The sequence below is a fragment of the Rissa tridactyla genome, chromosome 10 (genome assembly GCF_028500815.1).
Source record: "Rissa tridactyla isolate bRisTri1 chromosome 10, bRisTri1.patW.cur.20221130, whole genome shotgun sequence".
In the NCBI taxonomy this organism is placed as follows: Eukaryota; Metazoa; Chordata; class Aves; order Charadriiformes; family Laridae; genus Rissa; species Rissa tridactyla.
The window spans coordinates 23,971,830-23,990,940 of record NC_071475.1 but is presented as its reverse complement, the minus strand read 5'-3'; the positions used below and the strand labels follow the sequence as shown (position 1 = coordinate 23,990,940).

The following is a 19,111-nucleotide window of genomic DNA, read 5'->3' as shown; positions in this document are numbered from 1 at the left end:
CCAACTAGACTCTGTGCCCCTAAGCACGACCCTCTGAGCTCTGAGGGTCAACTGCAGAATTGAAGGAAAGAAAAATGCAGCAAAATTTGTGCTGCTTTCCAAGGAACTTGGCTCTGCAGAGCCTCAAGGGGTTGGGAGTGAGATGAAGGGATGGAGAGCTGTGGTCGGACGTCGGGATGGTGGAGCTCACTGCCTGCTGTGTAACTGGGTCCGGCAATTTAGGGAGCATCAAACGCTTCACGCAGGTCATTCGCTAGTAGGAGTACGTAGGAAGTAGCACATGGCTCCAAGGCTTCTGAGAGCGAATACCGCTAATGAAAATCAGACCTGGGCTTCCAAGTGGCTTCGGGGAGGCTTTTAAAAATCACACCCCTTTCTTCAGCTTGACTCAGCTGCTCGCTTCAAGGCAAAAAACCCTTCCTCCCCCCCTTTCTTCATATTGTTTTTTACTGCTTCTTATGGGGTGAAAAATTACAATTTTTCTTCTAACGTGTTCCTTCCTAAGGTGAAGCAGTGGCGTAGCGTGCAGTGTATTTTAAGGACTCATCTTCTTGCTGTCAACTTAAAAGAATCTCCCTTATGCTATTTTGAATGTAGGTAGAGGCTGAAAATGAGTTTTGTGCATCTAAGCCACTGGAGTAGTTTAGCATTTTATGCCTATGAATAGCAGCAATACAACCATGTAAAAATAGTAACTCTCTGCAGAGGGATCTAAACTTTTGTTTCCTTTGTAATGTCTTGAGATTACAGAAATCACTGGGGACTTGAGCGAGCGGAGCAGATATAACGCGTTCAAAAAACAGGATGTCTTTTTCCACAACAACTAACCTGCTCACAAAAATAGCAACTGAGGACGGATCATCATTAATAGTGTTCTGTGTAATAGAGACGAAAACTATTTTACCGTAGGGAAACATATCCTATAATAATAGCCGCAGTTGCTAAATGTGATTTGTTTCTGGTGTTTTTAAACTTGTTTTATGACTCAGGCTTGAACAATCTGGGTATTGTTGGTGACATAAAATCTGTAATTCTCTGAGTGTAATTTGAGTTCTCAATGTCCACTTTCTTGTTTCTCTGCTTACTTTTGTTTTAGCGTCCCTTGCAGTTTGGGGTGCACCTTCTGAAAAATGTTCAGCCTCTGTTTTTAAAACTCTGCCTGTGAGTTTTGCTCTGCGGAGAGCGTGGTGTGGGTTGCCGCTTTCAGCGAGAGCAGCAAGGCCCTGTCCCCAGCAGCCGATCATTTCACATCGCTGGCCTTTGAGAGATTTATGTTGAGAGCTTTGCAGATACGTCCCTGTGATAAACACGTAGGTGGAACGTACGCTTGAGTCCCTGTATCCTGCAGAGATAGGGTCTTCATGCCACAAATAGGGCAGATTTTTATCTCTTAATCAAGGAGGCGCCAAGGACTTGCACTGTCCAGTAACATCAGTGAAGTCCCTCAGCCATTTGCAATTAAAAAAATATTCTACAGCTGGCGTAGTTGGCTGTAACATTTGTTTTTCAGGGAGGTCCTGATTTCACTCACTTTTACAAATAGTTTTATAGAGGTCAAGTAATTCGTACTTTCTCCCAAAGGGCTCATTCTGTGCTGCATACCACAACTGCAAACCAGTTTGAAAAAAAAATTGCAAAACGTGGCTCAGTCAACCAAAGGGCAAAGTTTATCCAAGACAGCAGAACTCGTACAACTGGCTGAAGTGCGGGGAGGAAGGAGCAAAGAGAGCAGCTCCTTGCTCTAATTCAGTCCTGTTTGCATTTCTCAGCCCGACTGGAACAAAGAGATTTACACCGTTCCTCTTTTTAAAAGGAAAGGGCACCTACTTTATAAGCAAGCGATGAACTTCCAGTACAATCGCAAACATCAAAAAGAGCGGGCAGCACCCCTATGCCCCAAAGAATTCCCAAATAATAAATAAGGTAGAAATGGAGATACATCCCACCCTGAGCCAGCACGGCCCTCTGGGTGCCGGCAGGGGCGGTGGGACCAGGCTGTTCCCATCAAAGGAGAAGTGTATCTCAAGAGGAGGGAGAGCATCACTTGCAGTCCTTCCCGATTTCAGCGGCGGTCCTGTTGTGCCACCAGGCCTCAAGTGTTTGAATGATTTCCATAGAATCACAGAATGGTTTGGGTTGGAAGGAACCTGAAAGATCACCCAGTTCCGGCCCCCCGCCCTGGGCAGGGACACCTCCCACCAGACCAGGTTGCGGCTTTTTTAGGCATGGCAACTATTCAGAAGTGCGGGTGGTGCTTGAGTGACTTGAATACCTGTCCTGTGTTAGCACAGTATTCCTGGTGTAGGCTGTATGTACTTGTTTGTAGCCTGGCGGCAATAGTTGTGTGGGCATTTCCCCGCTACGGCGGGGGTCGCACGGTCGCACGTCCATAGTTAACGTCCCTAAGACAGCATGAGATCACCACGGGTCAGTCTTTGCTGGCTGTAGCGCCTGCACCTTCTCCTGCTTCTTCCTCCAACCTCTTCAGATTGAAGGAACATGGTCAAAATTGTGTAGAACAGAGACAAATCCCCTTCAAGATTTTTCTAAGCTGGAGGAGGCTAATTCTTCGTGCTTCAAGTCCACAGTGTGTTTGCTCTAAACAAGTCCCACCGTTGGGCCCAGAACTGCGGAAACCTGAATGTAAGTTTTAGGTTAACAAGCGCCCGTGAAAATACCTGGATTTGTGAAGGAAAGGATAATGTCAGAAGGAAAACGTGTGTTTGTAAGTTCCCACAGGAGGATTTACAGGCAGTAGAGACAAACCTCTAAAGCAATAGCTGTGTGTGTGGGTAGCGCAACCCAGCACTTGCACAGAGATTGTCATCTTCAAAGCACCGAGCAAATGTCTGTTAATTATACTACAGCAGCCTTCGAGGCTATCAGGCAGGTATTAATATTACTGCGTTACAGGTGGAGAAAACGAGTCAAAGACGTTAAGTAATGTAGTTGAGATTAAGGACAGTCACACCAACCCACTGAACAGTGCAGGTTGACCTTGCCTTCATGTTTGCGTGTTGCCGAAGCTGCTGCCCTCCTAAAGGGAACCGCACAGAGACAATCGTGTTTTGAAAGGCATTTCCCTCTAAATTTATGTTTCTGATGCGCCTAGGGTGAGCGTGTGTGAGACGACGTGAAGTACTAGCTGTCCAGCGTAGCCGGGGTTATCTCTCATTTAGACCCTAATTCAGCAAGTCCCATGTACTGGACGCTTGCCCGTGTGCCCAAACCAGCGCACATGGCTTTGCTCCTGCCATTGCTTGCTCTCAAGTCTCCTACTGAAGTGACACAGGCCTGTGTGTCCTTCTCTTCTCCCAAACGACTTCTGAGCTCACTGTTTAGCTTTAACCATATCCGACAGCAGGCTTGAGGTCCCAAAAACTCCTGTATGTTTTGTGGAAACAGGTGGCTGATTAGATGAGATAAATCCTTCTGCTTAGGGAAAGGATTGTCTGTTTGCTCCCTAGACACCGGAGAACATACATGGAAGAGCCCTAGTCAGAGTTCACCCTGTCGCAGCCCCCAGAAAAACAGCACACGAGACTCAAATCCAAGGAACAGCTCTTTTCACTGCTCTTGGAACGGCTTCTTTCTTTCCCTTTTCTTGTCTTTTTTTAACGTCTCTTGTGTCCACAGCATTGGCTGCTGCATTTCTGGGTGCTGTGGCGTGGACAGAAGAAACTGCTCTCACTTAACGTTGGCCTGGTATCAAGATGTGAAGCATGAGTCTCTCTCCTGCTGGGAAGTCCCAGTTTTCCCGCAGTGCCTGTAGTTTTTTTCAGGTGGTGGAGACTTCTGAAACTGGATGGATTCCTTACAAGTGACACCTTGTTGTTAAGGAAGAACATTATTGTGCAACGCATGATAAATGATACATCAAGAAATTATACCAGTTGTTAAGGGGGAGGGATGAGCTCAGGTTAATTGCTAATTATGACCTTTATTACCTATAAAAATGCCATGAGTGCCTCTTCTGCACTGTGACAGCAGCCCCACCTGGGGCTTTGATCCTTTATCCTCATGTGCTGGGGTGGAGCAGCCACTTGCTGCTTGAGAATCATGGAATCATAGAATTGTCCGGGTTGGGAGGGACTTTACAGATCATCGAGTCCAACCATCAACCTAACTCTGACAAAAACCACCACTAACCCACGTCCCTCAGCACCACGTCTGCCCGACTTTTAAATACCTCCAGGGATGCTGACACCACCACTGCCCTGGGCAGCCTCTTCCAATGCTTAAAAACCCTTTCAGTGTAAAAATTTTTCCTAATATCCAATCTAAACCTCCCCTGGCACAACTTGAGGCCGCTTCCTCTTGTCCCGTCAGTTGTTCCTTGGGAGAAGAGCCCAACCCCCCCTGGCTACCCCCTCCTTTCAGGGGGTTGCAGAGAGCGAGAAGGTCTCCCCTCGGCCTCCTTTTCTCCAGGCTGAACACCCCCAGCTCCCTCAGCCGCTCCTCACAGGACTTGTGCTCCAGACCCCTCACCGGCTCCGTTGCCCTTCTCTGGACACGCTCCAGCACCTCAGCGTCTTCCCTGTGGTGAGGGGCCCAAAACTGGACACAGCCCTCGAGGTGGGGCCTCACCAGTGCCCAATAGAGGGGAGCCAGCAGCTGGCCCTGGGCACCCTCCTGCCCGTGCCCCCGCCAGACCCTGAGCACACTGGAAGGTGGGCTTGGCAGCACGGCCCTCTGCTCTCCTGCCTTATAGACCATTGACACCACCTCCAGCTTCTGCAGGAAGAGGAAGGAGTGTGACATGAATCCCTGCTTTCCAACACTTAATGCGATGCCAGTATCCCAGGTTTGTGGCTGGGAATAGAAGTTACATGGATTTGGACCGATTCAGGGAGAGAAGGAGAAGCAGATGCATGGTTGCGTGAAATAAGAGTCGAAGCATCATTTTTTACCAGTGTTAAAATTCCTTAAGACTTCGGCATGTTTCTGATGAAGTGGTAAAGGTTGAAAACAGATCTTAAGTTAAATACACAGAATATAACAACTAGCCATAGAACCATAGAATGGTTTGGGTTGGAAGGGACCTTAAAGACCATCCAGTGCCACCCCCTGCCCTGGGCAGGGACACCTCCCACCAGACCGGGTTGTTCAAAAGCCTGCAGATAACCCGAGCAAAGCCCTCCAGTAGCACCCGTCACAATCCCTCATCTGCAAAAAGGTACAATTGTGCTGACCGTCTCGGTTGATGAAGTGTACTACGTGGGGAAACGTGGGCTTTTTCCCACTCCAGAAATGGGGACGTATAATTAGGGGGGGGGTGAGGTGGGAGTGAGGGTCCCATCTGGAGTCGGTGTGGTCCACGGCCGCGTAGGGATGAGCAAGGATGCAGCATCGCCCCTGGGAGCATGCAGGTGCCGAGCATCCTGGGGATCCACCGGCATTCCTGTCTGTGCTGGCTTGCAGCCTTTCTCACCGACCCAATTCTCTGTCTGAAGACCTTATATTTCATGTCTGGGCTATGGTTGAAGAGCGCTACTCAGGAGCCGATAAAATACATGGCTTTGGTTTGTTTTCAGAAGGTAAGATGTTAGCTTATTTTTCCGTCTACTCTGTTTATGTATTGCTAGATTTTATTTTCTTTCCCATCAAATAGCCTTTTGTTTAGTTGTTTTATTTTTTGATATTCTTCGATATTCGTCTTCTGGTTGATAATGGAGACTACATGGTTTTGGTAGAACAGATAGCATGTGAGTTAATTTTTCTCCTAAAATTACTTCAAATGTCATCTCACTGAAGATGAAAAATCGAGGTCCTTGTGAACGTTTGTGCTATAAAACCAGTTCCGATTGACGCACCTTTTATTACCGTTGCCTGCATAACAAAATTGTTAACTTTGTCGGAGTACTGAAATCTGAACATCTCTTCATTGTGAACACAGAAGCAATTTAGTTTTGAAGTGGCAAAGGGCAGAGTTTCTGATAAAAATGTAATTTGTAGCCTCTGACTGCAAATGCTTCCGTTTGTGCTAATTCCCATTTAAGTCACTGTAAAACGTGTGATGCATCAGCTTAAATGGCTGCAATATCAAAGGCTTTACTTTTCATTATTATTTTTTTCTTCCTGTAACAGTTTCGGTAAAATTCAAATGCACGAGTAATAATGTTTCACTTTTATCTCATTATCAAATTAGTTTTAGACTGCCTCAACCTGAGTTAAATCACTTAAATACCATTTAAAAAAATCAACCATTAAGTTGTTTTAAATCGTTCCAGCATGCACAGTAATTAATCTCTTATGGCTTCTTTACTGCGTTTGGGCAAAAAAGGTGGAACGAGTTTTCTATAGGTCGAGCAGGACATTTTCTATAGGTGGAGCGGTGCATCCTGGCTGGTGCTCCCATGTCCTGCATCCCTACCCTCCGCACCATCCCCGGCTCCGGCTCCGGCTCCCAGCTGGCACGGCACAGCCACAGCCGCAGCCTCTCAGGCGTTAACACTGACGGGACAGCGGGCCTGGGCTTTGCAGGGCGTCCTGGGAGAATTTTCTTTCCTTGCTTCCTTATCCTTCACCAAGGAAAAGTTTTCCCCTTCTAATTTGCTTTGGGAAACTGGTGTTTTCCCTAAGAAGAACGTGTTTGGTCCTGCCAAACGCCTTAATTGTCATGCAGCTAAAAGGCAGCAGTTGGAGATAATTTATGGATGGTCAGGGACATCCCTGAATACTTTGCTGGAGGACACCAGCTTTGTACCTGCGCACACCCCCGCGTAGGAAGCCACCAGCGTCCGTGAGGTGCCCGTGCGGTGTGACCAGGAGGATGAGCTTAGTGATCTCTCCCGCAGGTGTAAATGCTGCGCGGCGTGATTTCGGAGTTCTTGCAGCAGAGTGGGATTTTGCAGGGATGTCAGCGCACTGTTTTGGAGTCTCTGTGGGCTTTGTGAAACGGATTCTTGGGCTGCTGGCAGAAACGAAGCAAATAAATCTGCTCCTGCTGTTGTTCACAAGGCTGCTTCCAGCTCTGCTCCTGCTGCCGGGCCCTCTGCCCCCTGCCTGTCCTTCTGCCTCACCAATGCCTTGAGGCTCCTCTGCTGAACCTCTTCTGTCCGTTTTCATCTCGTCGGTAGGTCTGAATAGTCCCAGAAAAGCGCTACTGAGAGCTTTTGCCACTTCTCCTCCGTGGTTGGTAAGGCACCCAGGGCTCATAGCGACAGACGGATGCGGGGCTGGCTGCGGCGGCGCCGGTGGCTGGAAGCTGCTCCTGAGCTCACCGCTGTGATCTGCGCTCTCAGACCCAACCCGGTCGGTCGGGGTCGGGCGGCAAAGGCTTGGCTCGAGTCTTCTTTATGTTTGTGTTTCTCTCAGGCAAATGGGGCTGAGAAAGAAACGGGAGGAACCAAAGCGGAGTGTTCTCACGAAAAAACATAGACACAAAACACAAAGCCCCGTTTGTGCTCAAATTTGGGGAATTGAGGGGGGAAGGACTATAGATGACTTGGTTTTCTCTTTTATGACTGCTATAGATGACTTGGTTTTCTTCAGCTAGAGAAATGCTTTGATTCTATTCTATTGTTAATTAACCAATCTGAGAAAAAATACATTCGTAGATTAGGCAGGAGGCCACCTCGGGACTCTGCGCCGGCTTGTGCCAAGGCTGGCAATCTCCTGGTTGTCGTTCACAGGTGCAACCGCTCTGGAGACCAGCCCAGGGGGAGGTCACTGCTGCGGAGCTGATGGCTCCCCCGCTACCAAAACCTCGCCACATAAAACCAATACACCCGGCAAGAAATGCTTGTTCCTCTTCTGGCAGGAACGTTCTGGAGGGATTGTCCCTGCCGGTCTGTTTTTAACTATGGAAATTCAATGTTGCGTGCTTACATTCGCATGGAAGCCCACAAACAGCTCTGCGGGTAGAAATAGCCGGAGAGTCAAGCTCTGTTCGTTGAGAAAAGGGGCACAAACTGGAACTGGTTCATGTTTTGGTTGAAGATGACCTGAGGCATTTTAATAGGGTGATCTCTCGGAGGGTTTACTCGCAATTTCACGTACTGTGAGTGACTTCCTGCCTACGAGTAGCTGTAAATGGCCAAACCTCGTTCAAAAGCCATGTTGTAGTTGGAAAAGTTGACTGCATCTTTTAGAGGACTGTTTAAGTTTGAGGTCAGTTATTTTTACTTTTCCACTTTGTTCTAGTTAAATATTTTCACTTGCTCTCAGAACAATAGCTCCCGCCACACTGAAGCCTTCACCCAGTGCAGTAGCTTTTCATACCTCCTCCCGTAGCAGTCCACGCAACGCCCAAGGGTCTCATCTCCTTAGTTTAGCTAAATATAGACTTTTCAAGCCCTAGCAGAGAGCCTAATCCATACCTTGACTAAGCTTAACAAGCTGAATCCGGTGGCATAAGCAGCTGATGCAGCTTTATGGGTAGAGGAATCCTCTACGTTCTCTTACGCTTGCTCTAATCTGCCAGGGTTTGTTTAAATTTTCTACCGCTTAATCTGGTGTTTTACTGCCGGATGCTGAGGACTGGATTGTTGGGATGGTTTTTCCTGTCTGCAAACTTACTCTTCAGTTTTCCGTGCTGTCTGCCCAGGGAGATCCAATAATTTGGTATTCTTTCAAGTAACTGTTTAATAAAAAAACATCGGCCAAATCTGCAGTTGCTTTTACACAACTCAGAACTAATGTCCTGTTCACCAGCCTGTTCGCAGCCTGAACTCACAAAAATCAGAATTTCTATGGCTTTGCAAAGCTTCGCTCCCCCTGTGCTCGTTGCTTTGGGGGGAGCTGGGTCCCATACACATGCTGGCAGCTGCAAGAGCATGAAAATATCCACCATGGTTTCTGGCAGAATCATATTTTGACAAAACATTTACAATGGTTGTAAAAAAGATTTGATTCCGTATCTTAGCTAGGGTGGCTTTTTCCAGCTTGGTTGCATACGCAATATGGGTTTTGTTGATGCTCTTTTCTAAAAGCAAGCAGATCTGTGGTTTGTACAGTTAAACATCGCTGTGCGCCTCGGATTCAAACGTGGTTTCAAACCCATCTTTCTCCACACAGAGGGCCGTAGTGTATTTTAGCGGTTTCTCCTCCTGCCCCAAGCGTGCAGGCGTTGGCGTGCGTGCTCGTGTACAGTGTGTGCATGCACACACGTGCACATCCCCGCCACGGTCGACACAAGAGCTCCGATCTCCGTGGAGCCAGGGGGATGGTTCACAGCAGTGGTGACCTGCAGGGCTTCAAAAAGCATCTCCGAGGTGGGCATGCGTGGCCATGACGTTGTCCTTCCTTTGGCCGGGCACATTCCCGTCTGACAGCAACCAGCAGTTTCGGGCCTTCCGGCATCTAGACCATCATGTTTAGTAATTACTGGTGTATCATCCAGTTTCTCTAATTATTTGTTTGTCATTTTGGGCGCTGTGGTGTTGTCCTAAAGAGCTTGACCACAGCGAGAAGGGTTTGAGAGATTCTGTGAGTCGCTTGGCCCACCCCGCGGCCTTGCCTGCGGGAGAGGAGCAGACGTCCCTCGGGTGTCCCGCGGGTCAGAGCCAGCACCTACAAACTCTGAACCCGTCTTCCTGCGCTGATCACCGCTTCGCACTGCCGGCGGGCTGAGAGGAGGCTGAACGCTGCCATACCCATGGAGATGGCCTTGCCGTGACCCGTGCCTGAGCAGAAGAGGTGTGTCGGTGGTTCCTGCTAACTGAAGAGCACTGAGAAGGCGTTTCAGGCTGTGAAGTAGAGGAGCTCCAGGAGTGCTCTTATCGCGGTGTGGTCTGGCCTTGTTTGTGCGGGTGGCTAAGGTGAGGCCGCCTTTGTTGCCCTCCCGTGGCTCCTCTTGCCTAGCTGAGCTCTCACGGAGCCACGACAGGAGGCCGTATCTCACAGCACCCAGCTGAAACTCCTGTTTTCTGTGTTGCAAATGCGCCTTGCAGCCTGCGCCACTTCACACCGAGCAAGCAGGAGCAGAATCCTGTTTGCTTTCCCTCCGTCGGAAGGAGCAGTGCCGTTCGGGAGTTTGATTATTTGGCTGGCTGCTCGGCGCTTCGACTGCGCAACAACTTCTTATCTGGGGTACTTCATTCCTTTGCACTTTGGTTTTGTTTCTCCCCAGCTTTGCGCTGCCGTGGAATTGGCCTGCCCGTGGTGTGCCCGCAGGCTGCGCTGAGTTGTTGCGTGTGTTGTGCCGTCCGAAAGAATCTCGGTGGGTGTTCTAAGCAGCTGCCATGATACAACCCATCTTCTTGGCAGCCAGAAGTGCTGTGAGCTGTGTGTCTTCTTTTCCTCCTCATCTTCATATACTGTAATAGAGATGGAGCCTATAGAAGTCTGGCGTACGGTCTGCCTTGCCAAGATTGCTCTGGTACCTAGCAGCTGTCTATACACGCTTGGTGAAGTATGTGTTTTGTTAATTAGGTTTACGTGGGATGGTGCTTGGAGAGCTCTGGGTAGATACAAAATGGTCTTCCTGGGGAAAAAACCCAAGTCTTTGGGACTCTCTGCTGCATTTTCGTGGAGGTCCACGGTGGTAGTGGGCTTCTGATGGACACTTTTTTGAGCACCGCATCAGGAATGCAGGCTGCAAAAAATCCAGTCGGACTGTACTAGTGTAGAAAGCACCTGAGCTTTGCTTTGATGTAGCTGTTCGCAGTGAGCATAGCTGCATAGTAACTGCACGGCTTAGGGGGGGGTGGTTTTTTTCATTATTAACTGCACGCCTGCATGTTTGGAGGTGGGCTCAAGCTAATGTAATATTTGCCTTCATCTCTTCCAGCTGTGTGGGTGTTGAGGAAGAAGAGGCACCGGATATCGACATCTATCATTGTCCAAATTGTGAGAAAACGCACGGAAAGTCTACTTGTAAGTATACTTGCGTAGCCGGTCCTCAGATACATAGCACATGCTGTATGTTTAAAGAAAAGAAGCTGCTTTTTTTTTTTTTCTTTTTTTTTTTCCATGACAAAAAGACACACCTAAATATCGCGCGTCATAAATATTAAAATTCAAACCATGAGGTGAAAAAAGATGCAAGGGGGAGGGAGAAAACCGTGGGCCGGACTGGGGAACGTGGAGGCCTCAGGCGGTGCGCGGGGATGCGAGGCACCTCACCTGGGCAGCTTCAGTCCTGGCCCCGGCGGTGAACGCGCTGCTGCTTTCCCCGCACGGAATTAAGAATGGCGAAGGCACTTCGTACCGTGGGCTAGAAAAATCCTACAGAGACAGCTAGTTCTAATACAGCGAGTTTTGGAAACTGGCTGGTGTTTTTTGTCTTCGGATGAGAAGAGTAAGAAACAGTGTGTTATGCTTGGCCGGGATATAAAACTGTAGCGATTTCAGTGGCAGTCAAAATCGTAGGATGCACCGAGGGTGCCAATTCTTGCAGTTCTTTCACAGGAAAAAGTTCTCCTGAGTAAAAGTGACAGTTGATCTCAGTGGGAGTTTTGTCTGGGAAAGAACTGTAGGATGTGTTTGCTTTGGTCAGATGAATTCACAAATTCTTTCTGTTATACAATGGGAAAAAAAGAAAAGGAGAGAAACCGATCCCTGTAAAAGATGAAGTGCTTTACTTGAAAGCCATTTATTTTAAATAAGCAACAATGATGCGGAGGTTCTCACTGCTTTGCAACCTTACAGCAACACGCAGCGGAAGGGCTCTGTGCTCATCGCCCGGGAGCCGGATGGATCACAACGTGCCTTTTTTCGTGTGAAAAACACAATTTCTGTTGTGTTAAGTAATTTTAAAAACAAGCAATTATTTCTGCACTGCCTTAAAAGTTAAAAGTTTAAAAAATTTCCAGGGAGAAAGGGGAGGAGTCTGAAATGTTCATTTGCGGGGCCAAAAATGGGAATCATTTTTCCACTGTGACTTTTTTCAAAATCAAGTGTGAACTGGAAACCTGAATGACCTGCAGCTGTTTCTGTCTCCCAGATGGTCTGCTAGCAACATTGGCCCAAGCAGGGCAGCACAAACTGGGCAAGCTGGCAAAGAAACCCCTTGGGAGGCTTGTTCTGAAAGACTTAACAAAATCAATGTGTCCCCACAAAAAGTTTCGATTTAAACGAGTCAGCCTTTCTGATGTTTTGCTGGAAGATTTCTGACAAACGCACTGGAAACTGGTCAAACAAATAACCACAAATCATCTTCAAGTGAACAATTTGGTATTAGAATGGGTTGTGTGGAAAAGGGGGGGGGAGGTGACTGCAGATACTCCCAGGCTGTTACTGACCCAGTACAGAAGCAGCAGCACAGGATTTCTCGCCTCTGTGAGTTTTGTATAACATTGAGATGTGCCTGATGCTTTGATTTCTTTCACTGCGCTTTGAATTACGAATGATGAAAGGCACCTACTTCTCAGTGCGGGAGGAGAAAAAAATCAGACAGAAGCAGCAAACGTCTATAATCGGGAATTAAATATCAGTTCTGTGGAAACCGTGATGCATAATCTCAGAATTTGAGAAATGGCAGTTTCAATAAAAAGAAATTGCGAGTTTAATGTACCAGTTAAGACAAGGAGAGTTGCATCAACAACAGTCTTCTGATGCTTTGAGAGGGTTTTTGTCTATCCAGTTCTTTTTATCCGAATAAAAATCGGACTTGGCAGTACGTCCCTCAGTCCGCATCGTGCAGCACGGCAGCAAGTGCTGCTGGGGCGCTGGCGCTCGTTCGGGTCTTATCAACGTGTGAGGTTCTCAGCGTGGTAGGAAAACGACACGATATAATTCTGCAGGACGGCAACACCACTTCCTTTTCTCCCTTCAAATGCAATGCAGAAAGTTTAATGACGTACAAGGCCAATCATCGAAATAGTCGAGTGTAAAAATTCCGGGAACGTTTAAACATTAATTATTGATAACCTCACCTTGAGTTTTGGTGAAGTGCAAGATCACAAGTTCTCAAGCCGCGTAGCCGTTTTCGCCGTTAACTCGTAGAATCGTGGATCCTGTTGAAAAATGAGGCTGTTATCCTGTAGCCCCTCCTTGCGGAGTGCAATAGGCCGGGGAAGTTAAACGAGCGATTAAATGAAGGCAGGAACAGCTTGGCTTAATGCATTCATTCCGTCAGGCATTTGTATGCAGGGCGTCCCGCTACACGGCGCTGGGGCTGCCGGGAGATGATCACTTTCATTTGTTTTATTAACTCTTACAATATACATTAAAACTAGTTATCTAGCAGTATCAGTTTTGAAATACATGAGTAAGTGTTGTTCCAGAGCCAGTAGTCCACTGGTAGGATTTAATTATTGCAAGATTAGCAAAGGGAAACACAGACACCAATTGTCTGTTATGCAGCTCGTCTGGATTTAAAAATATATGTGTATTTCTGGAGCACGCATTCCGCAATATATGTTTTCCAGATGTCAAATTTAAAAATCATTTTCCTCTTCTTACGTTTTTCCACTTTACCAATGTGGCTTAGTGGCTACTATTTCAGAAGATTGCTTCCTGTCATATGACATTTTAAGCCATTTTGGTTTAATGAAATTTGTAGGGACTCCTCTTTGGGAAAAATTACACACATTCACACAAAATTTTCTGACATCATCTAAATAAAATGTAAGTGCTTTGTTTAGGCAGACTTGACTCATTTTCATAACATGATCTGAAACGTTCGGTTTGATTGCTGTCTCATTTGCAGCAGGGAGAATCGGGAGAAATTCTTTGGAATCAGTGAAGTTACATAAACGCGAGCAAACCAAAGTCAGGCTGAAACTGTTTTTAAGTAGTTACAAACTTTAATATAAATCAACAGAGAACCAAGAGGCCGCTTCTAGGTATCCCTTCTTCATGAATGCATTTGCAATAATATAAATATACCTTTGAAGTCTAGAATTACTCATTTTGAGATACAGTTTTCCTAAAAATACATTCCCTTTTTCCTCCGGAGGGTTTTCTGTAGAAGGAGCAGGTTATACTTTCCAACGGTCAAATTTGGACTAGAAAGTTCTACAGAAAAAGAAATCTGTAATCATTTAAGAAAAAGTGGCCTTTCTGGCCAAAGCTAGTATTTGTTGCACATGTTAATGGGCCTTGAATCCTTGCTGTGGCGTTCATGGTAAAGACGAAACATGCAGAGAATGGCTGAAAATGGGCCAAATGTCAGTTGTTTGATGTAGTATAATGGACTACAGCAGCTGGCTTGCTGCCGTCCAGGAGGTGGCACCTCCTGGGAGTGTGCTGTCAATGGAGGCGTCTTTGTGCCCTCTGCGGGAGAGGTGGGTGGGAGAGGTGGATGGATGGGAGAGGTGGATGTGGGAGATGGGTAGGAGAGGCGGATGGGAGAGGTAGGTGGATGGCAGAGATGGATGGATGGGAGAGGTGGGTGTGTGAGGTGGATGGGGGTGGATGGATGGGCAAGGTGGATGTGGGAGATGGGTGGGAGAGGTGGATGGGAGAGATGGATGGATGGCAGAGGTGGATGTGGGAGATGGGTGGGAGAGGTGGGTGGATGGGAGAGGTGGATGTGGGAGGTGGATGGGGGTGGATGGATGGGAGAGGTGGATGTGGGAGGTGGGTGGGAGGGGTGGATGGGAGAGGTGGATGGATGGCAGAGGTGGATGTGGGAGATGGGTAGGAGAGGCGGATGGGAGAGGTAGGTGTGTGAGGTGGATATGTGAGGTGGATGGGGGAGGTGGATGGCAGAGGTGGGTGGGGGAGGTGGGTGGGGGAGGTGGATGTGGGAGGTGGATGCTTGCTGGAGCTTGGCGCCGAGGGAGATAACTCCCCAATGCTTTTTGAAGAGTTGCAGTGAATTTCTTAATTTTCACTGATTTGCCACATTTATTTCTCAACGCTCTATGCTATCTGAAATGTAATAAAATGCTAATATGATAAGCTCTTTAATTTTCACTGTGGCAAGCGACACCTGTTTCACTGGGACTTGTGTGAAAAGTCCCAGTGTTGGTTCTGAGAGGGGGAGGAGGCAGTCGGAAAGGGAAGGAGAGGAGGAAGGTTTGGCATTCATGTAGGGCTTGTTTCCTTTGTTACCAGGAGCATTGAATTAATACACTAAGCCTGAGAGTCATTAAGATAAAGAACTAGCAGCTTTAATGAATATATCCAGCTAGGCTGGAGAGCTGCATGGAACTAATAAAACCAACATGCTTTGTGCAAAACCTGGGATGGATTCGGTGGGAGATGTCTTTACTTGAGTTATTCCCGGGTTGTGGCTGGGAAAACAAAGTTAGCTTTTTCCAAACCTTGTGTCTTAGAGCTGTGACCTCCAGAATCCTTTCTTAGTGAAAAAGTACGTGGCTCTGTGTGTCTGTACATGTGGAAAGAGCGAGGAAAGAGTGCAGTCCGTGCGCGGTTACTGAGGAGTCTGTTTCCTCCCGTCGCTGTTTTGAACAGTAAGAAAAGCCTGAGATCTTGATTTTGGGGTAAAATACTGAGTTTTGTTATTTAAACCAAGGGCAAAAAATAAAAGAAAGTTGTGACATTTGAAAATTCTACAAACGGAGGCTTGAAATGGTATGAATATGCACTTGGGACAAAACCAATTTACTACCCAAATGAGCATGTCCGGGCAGGCTGTGGAAGCGGGAACAGCTGAGAGGGATAGTGCTGACTAAGGGAAAAAGCTGGACCAGTTTTTCTTGCTCTGCGTTATCTGTCTGTCAAAGAGGCAGGGCAGAACTGCATTGGCATTTCACTTACTTATTTGTGCTTATTCTGGCTGACCCTTTTTCCATGATGAACTTGCCTGTGTCTCACACGCTGGAGCACAGTCGAGGGGCCTTCAGTCGGCTGTCATCAACTGAAGGCCTAAGCCTGGCTTGCCTTTAAAAACCTAGGAATAAGAGGAGTTCTAAAAATTGCATTTGCGATGCCCTTGCATCTTTTTTTTTTTTTTCTTGTCTTTTTCCTTTTATGTGCATGCTGTGTGCAGGGCATAATTCAAAGCCCGTCAAAATTGATGTCAAATCTGCCACTGCTGGACAGACTGATAGACGAAGGTAATTAATGATAAATATATTCCTAAAGATCTATACTGCATGTTGAGAAGGCAGAAAAGTGTCTTTCTAAGAGTTTTATGATAAGGATTAAGTGTGTAGTCTGGCAAGTACAAGACGTCCAGAGCCTGTGTTTGCATAAAGCCTGCAGTAGCTGCGCAGCTCAGTAATTATCCGTCTGGTTGCCCTTATGTTACAAAACGAACACTGTTCGGTATGTAATAGATCTTCAGGCTACAGTATAATTGTCTAATGGTGAATTGAGAGCAATATTAAAATTTGCAGTGCAGCATAGTGGGGGTTCCCTCTTCTCTGCTCGTGTAAGAAATGAAATGAAGATTTGTCCTTACTTCAAATGTCTCAATAATTACCTTCTACTTAACATACGGTACTCTCCAATTCATTCTTTTTCAGTGAAAAAGAAAAGAAATTGGCATAAACACGATACTGGACAGACGACAGAGGTCAAGCCTGTACAGAACGGGAGCCAAGTCTTCATAAAGGAACTTCGAAGTCGTACTTTTCCAAGGTGGGTTGTTCAGCTGCACGCAGGGATGGGCTGTTGAGGTGAAGCCAATGTAGCCAGTTTCCTACGAAGCTGATGGTGATGCCTGCAGAAAGCATTGTATAGTACAGAGCGATGACGTTTAAACCAGTGCTGTATTACTGCAGATGTCCCAGGTTCTTTCCTTTTTTATATTTGTGCGGCTATATTAAAATCTACTTTTGATTGAGCCTGGTTCCTGTGGATTTCCATAGAAGCCGGTGTTTGTGGAGACAAGAAGAAGAATGCGTTTGGCCCCCACAACATTCGCTTGCATAAGAAACTAGCCAATTTATTGCATGGAATTGTCCAGTTCTCCAAAATAGTAATGGTTTTGCTGAAGTCTGTCTCCGTCTTGAAAAGAAGAACAATGACATCCTCAGTTGCTACAGTGACAAAGGCCCTCTTATTTGGGGTAATGAATAGTGCTAATTGTTAGGTGACATGTTCCACACTTTATTAGGCTGCTTCACAGCCATTTGTAAGAGTGATGATTTTCTTCTGGTTCTTCAGTAGAGGCCTTAGCCAAATAAATCCTTAATTATTAATGACTGATTATTTTAGAAGAATCCTTGGAGACTGGTAAAGTGTACTTTGTGTAAACACAAAACTTCTTCCTTTTTACAGAGAATTTGATTTCACATTTAATTTCAGATCCTGGTTAAGGAAAAGGCTGAAAATACCTCTGCAAAGTGTTTGCAGAAATTACAGATGTGTTCCACTGAATTCAGGATGCAATATTTTTTCTTGCTTGGCTATTTTTATTTGGGCCTGCTAGACTTAGCCTTTTTTGTTGTTGTTGTATACAGAAAAATTTGACAGGTTGCAAAGCTAATTTCTTCATCAAGTTTTGAGGCCTAAGCAGGATGATTTCAGTAAGCTGGGATGGCTTCTGAGGTTGCACTCACATATGCAGTAGCTCTGAGTCGCTTACAAATTGTAAAAAAAAATATGGACCCCAAGTTTTCTTGTTTGTTTCTTACATAAATGTGCACATAAGAAAATCCTGCTGCCCGATTAAAGTTCCTGAGAAAGAAGGGTCTGTAGCCAAAAGGAGTGCCTGCGAGATTCAGGCCTCCGACATCTACGCTTGCGCTGTTAGTAGCACGAAGTCTTGTTGAGAAATTTTCTCTTCTGAAGAAAATGAATGAAATCTGCAGATGTTCACAGAACAAAACCCAACACTTGTCAGTCAGAATGTGAAGAACAGAAAAAGGGGGTCTCAGTTCAGAGACAGAAACACCATTTCTGATCCCCAGCACACAACAGGGAATTACATCCCACGGTTAGTCCCTTGGTGAAGCTCAGATCAAAGGGAACAGTGGAGAGAGCAAAAAGGCAAAAAATACAGTTCATGTCATTCCACTCCTGGATGTTTAATACCAAAATAGCATTAGAGTAGCAATAGTAGCAGTAGTAATAATTAAATTGGTGGTTCAGGTACTTCAGTGTAGGTGCCAGACTCTCAATTTTCTCACGATCATTACTAGATGCTCTGGGACTGATCTCTCTTTACAACTATGTGTAAGTTGCTGTGGCACGTATAGAAGCAAATCAGACCTGAACAAGTATGTGAGATATATATGGGCACTGTATGGTAAGTGCAGAGGTTTAGTGGTGAATCACGATTATTATCTCCAGCCTTGTTTTTTGCATGTTGCTGGCATACACTACCAGTGCTCACATAAATGTGGAACACTCCTTTTAATTAATTATTAATGAAATTTGCCTCCGGATGAGCCATTGCCGATGCACTGTGGCTGGAGTGACCCAGAAATCAGCTGGGTTACTACAGCTTATCCCTCCTTGCGTCTGGCCACCTTGTTCTCCGGGGTTGAACCCCACGGAGGTGGCCTGCGCAGGCCCCGGGCCAGGGCGTCCCTGCATGGTGGGGCCGGCGGAGGAGCCCCCACAGCCATGGGTGTCGGGGCCGGCAGAGGAGCCCCCCCAGCGATGGGTGTCGGGGCCGGCAGAGGAGTCCCCCCAGCGATGGGTGTCGGGGGCTCTGCGCAGGCTGGGCTTCATGGGGCAGCCAAGGCGGTGAGGCCCAAGCCTGCCGGCCGCCATGGCAGCACTTGCAGCCTCCTCCCCTTTCCCGCTGGTTTTTTGGGGAGCTATGAAGATGTGAGCTGTAGTTCGGAACTGCTGCAGGAGAGGGCAGTCATGTGTTAGCCTTACCCGCATGGGGAGGTAGTGCTTTTTGGGGTGAACCCTCAAGGTTTTGCTGTTTCCCCTCGCCAGCAGCCATGGCCCTGGTCTGCCGGGCAGTTAGCAGAGCCCGGCCGACAAACTACAGATGGCGGCAGGGTGCTTTTGGGACTGTTGGTCGTTCACATACGGTCACTTCTCACTCTGAATCCAGAGTGTTTTACTCTTGAAAAGATCTACAGATCAGATTTGAATTTCCCTTGCAAGATGTGGGTGCAAATGGCCTGTCGCCTGGTGAAGTTGCCCTTTCCTTCCTCCCTCTGACACCCCCCCAGCGACTTCAAAATGATTTGCAGAATATTTCCCAAGCAATTTATTTGACTACTTAAAAACGATTTTCAAAGTATTTCCCGGACAATTTATTTGAGATTATGTAACGGTTTTAATCTTGCCTTCTTTAGAGCGGAACATTTAACACTAATTTCTTTAACATTGATCACTGGTAACTTGA

General features: G+C 46.8%; 1 protein-coding gene across 6 annotated transcripts in view; it reads left to right on the top strand.

Moving 5' to 3' along the window:
- Nucleotides 1-19,111, top strand: part of PHF2 (PHD finger protein 2) — a 90,692-nt gene that overhangs the window by 35,959 nt on the left and 35,622 nt on the right. For 5 of the 6 annotated variants that reach the window (XM_054216831.1, XM_054216828.1, XM_054216827.1 and 2 more), the window contains exons 2-3: nucleotides 10,733-10,818; nucleotides 16,323-16,437. In XM_054216831.1, coding sequence (XP_054072806.1) covers nucleotides 10,733-10,818; nucleotides 16,323-16,437 — 201 coding nt within the window. Of the gene's footprint in view, nucleotides 1-10,732; nucleotides 10,819-15,844; nucleotides 15,912-16,322; nucleotides 16,438-19,111 lie in introns of all 6 variants that reach the window. The other variant, XM_054216826.1, reaches the window with a different exon arrangement.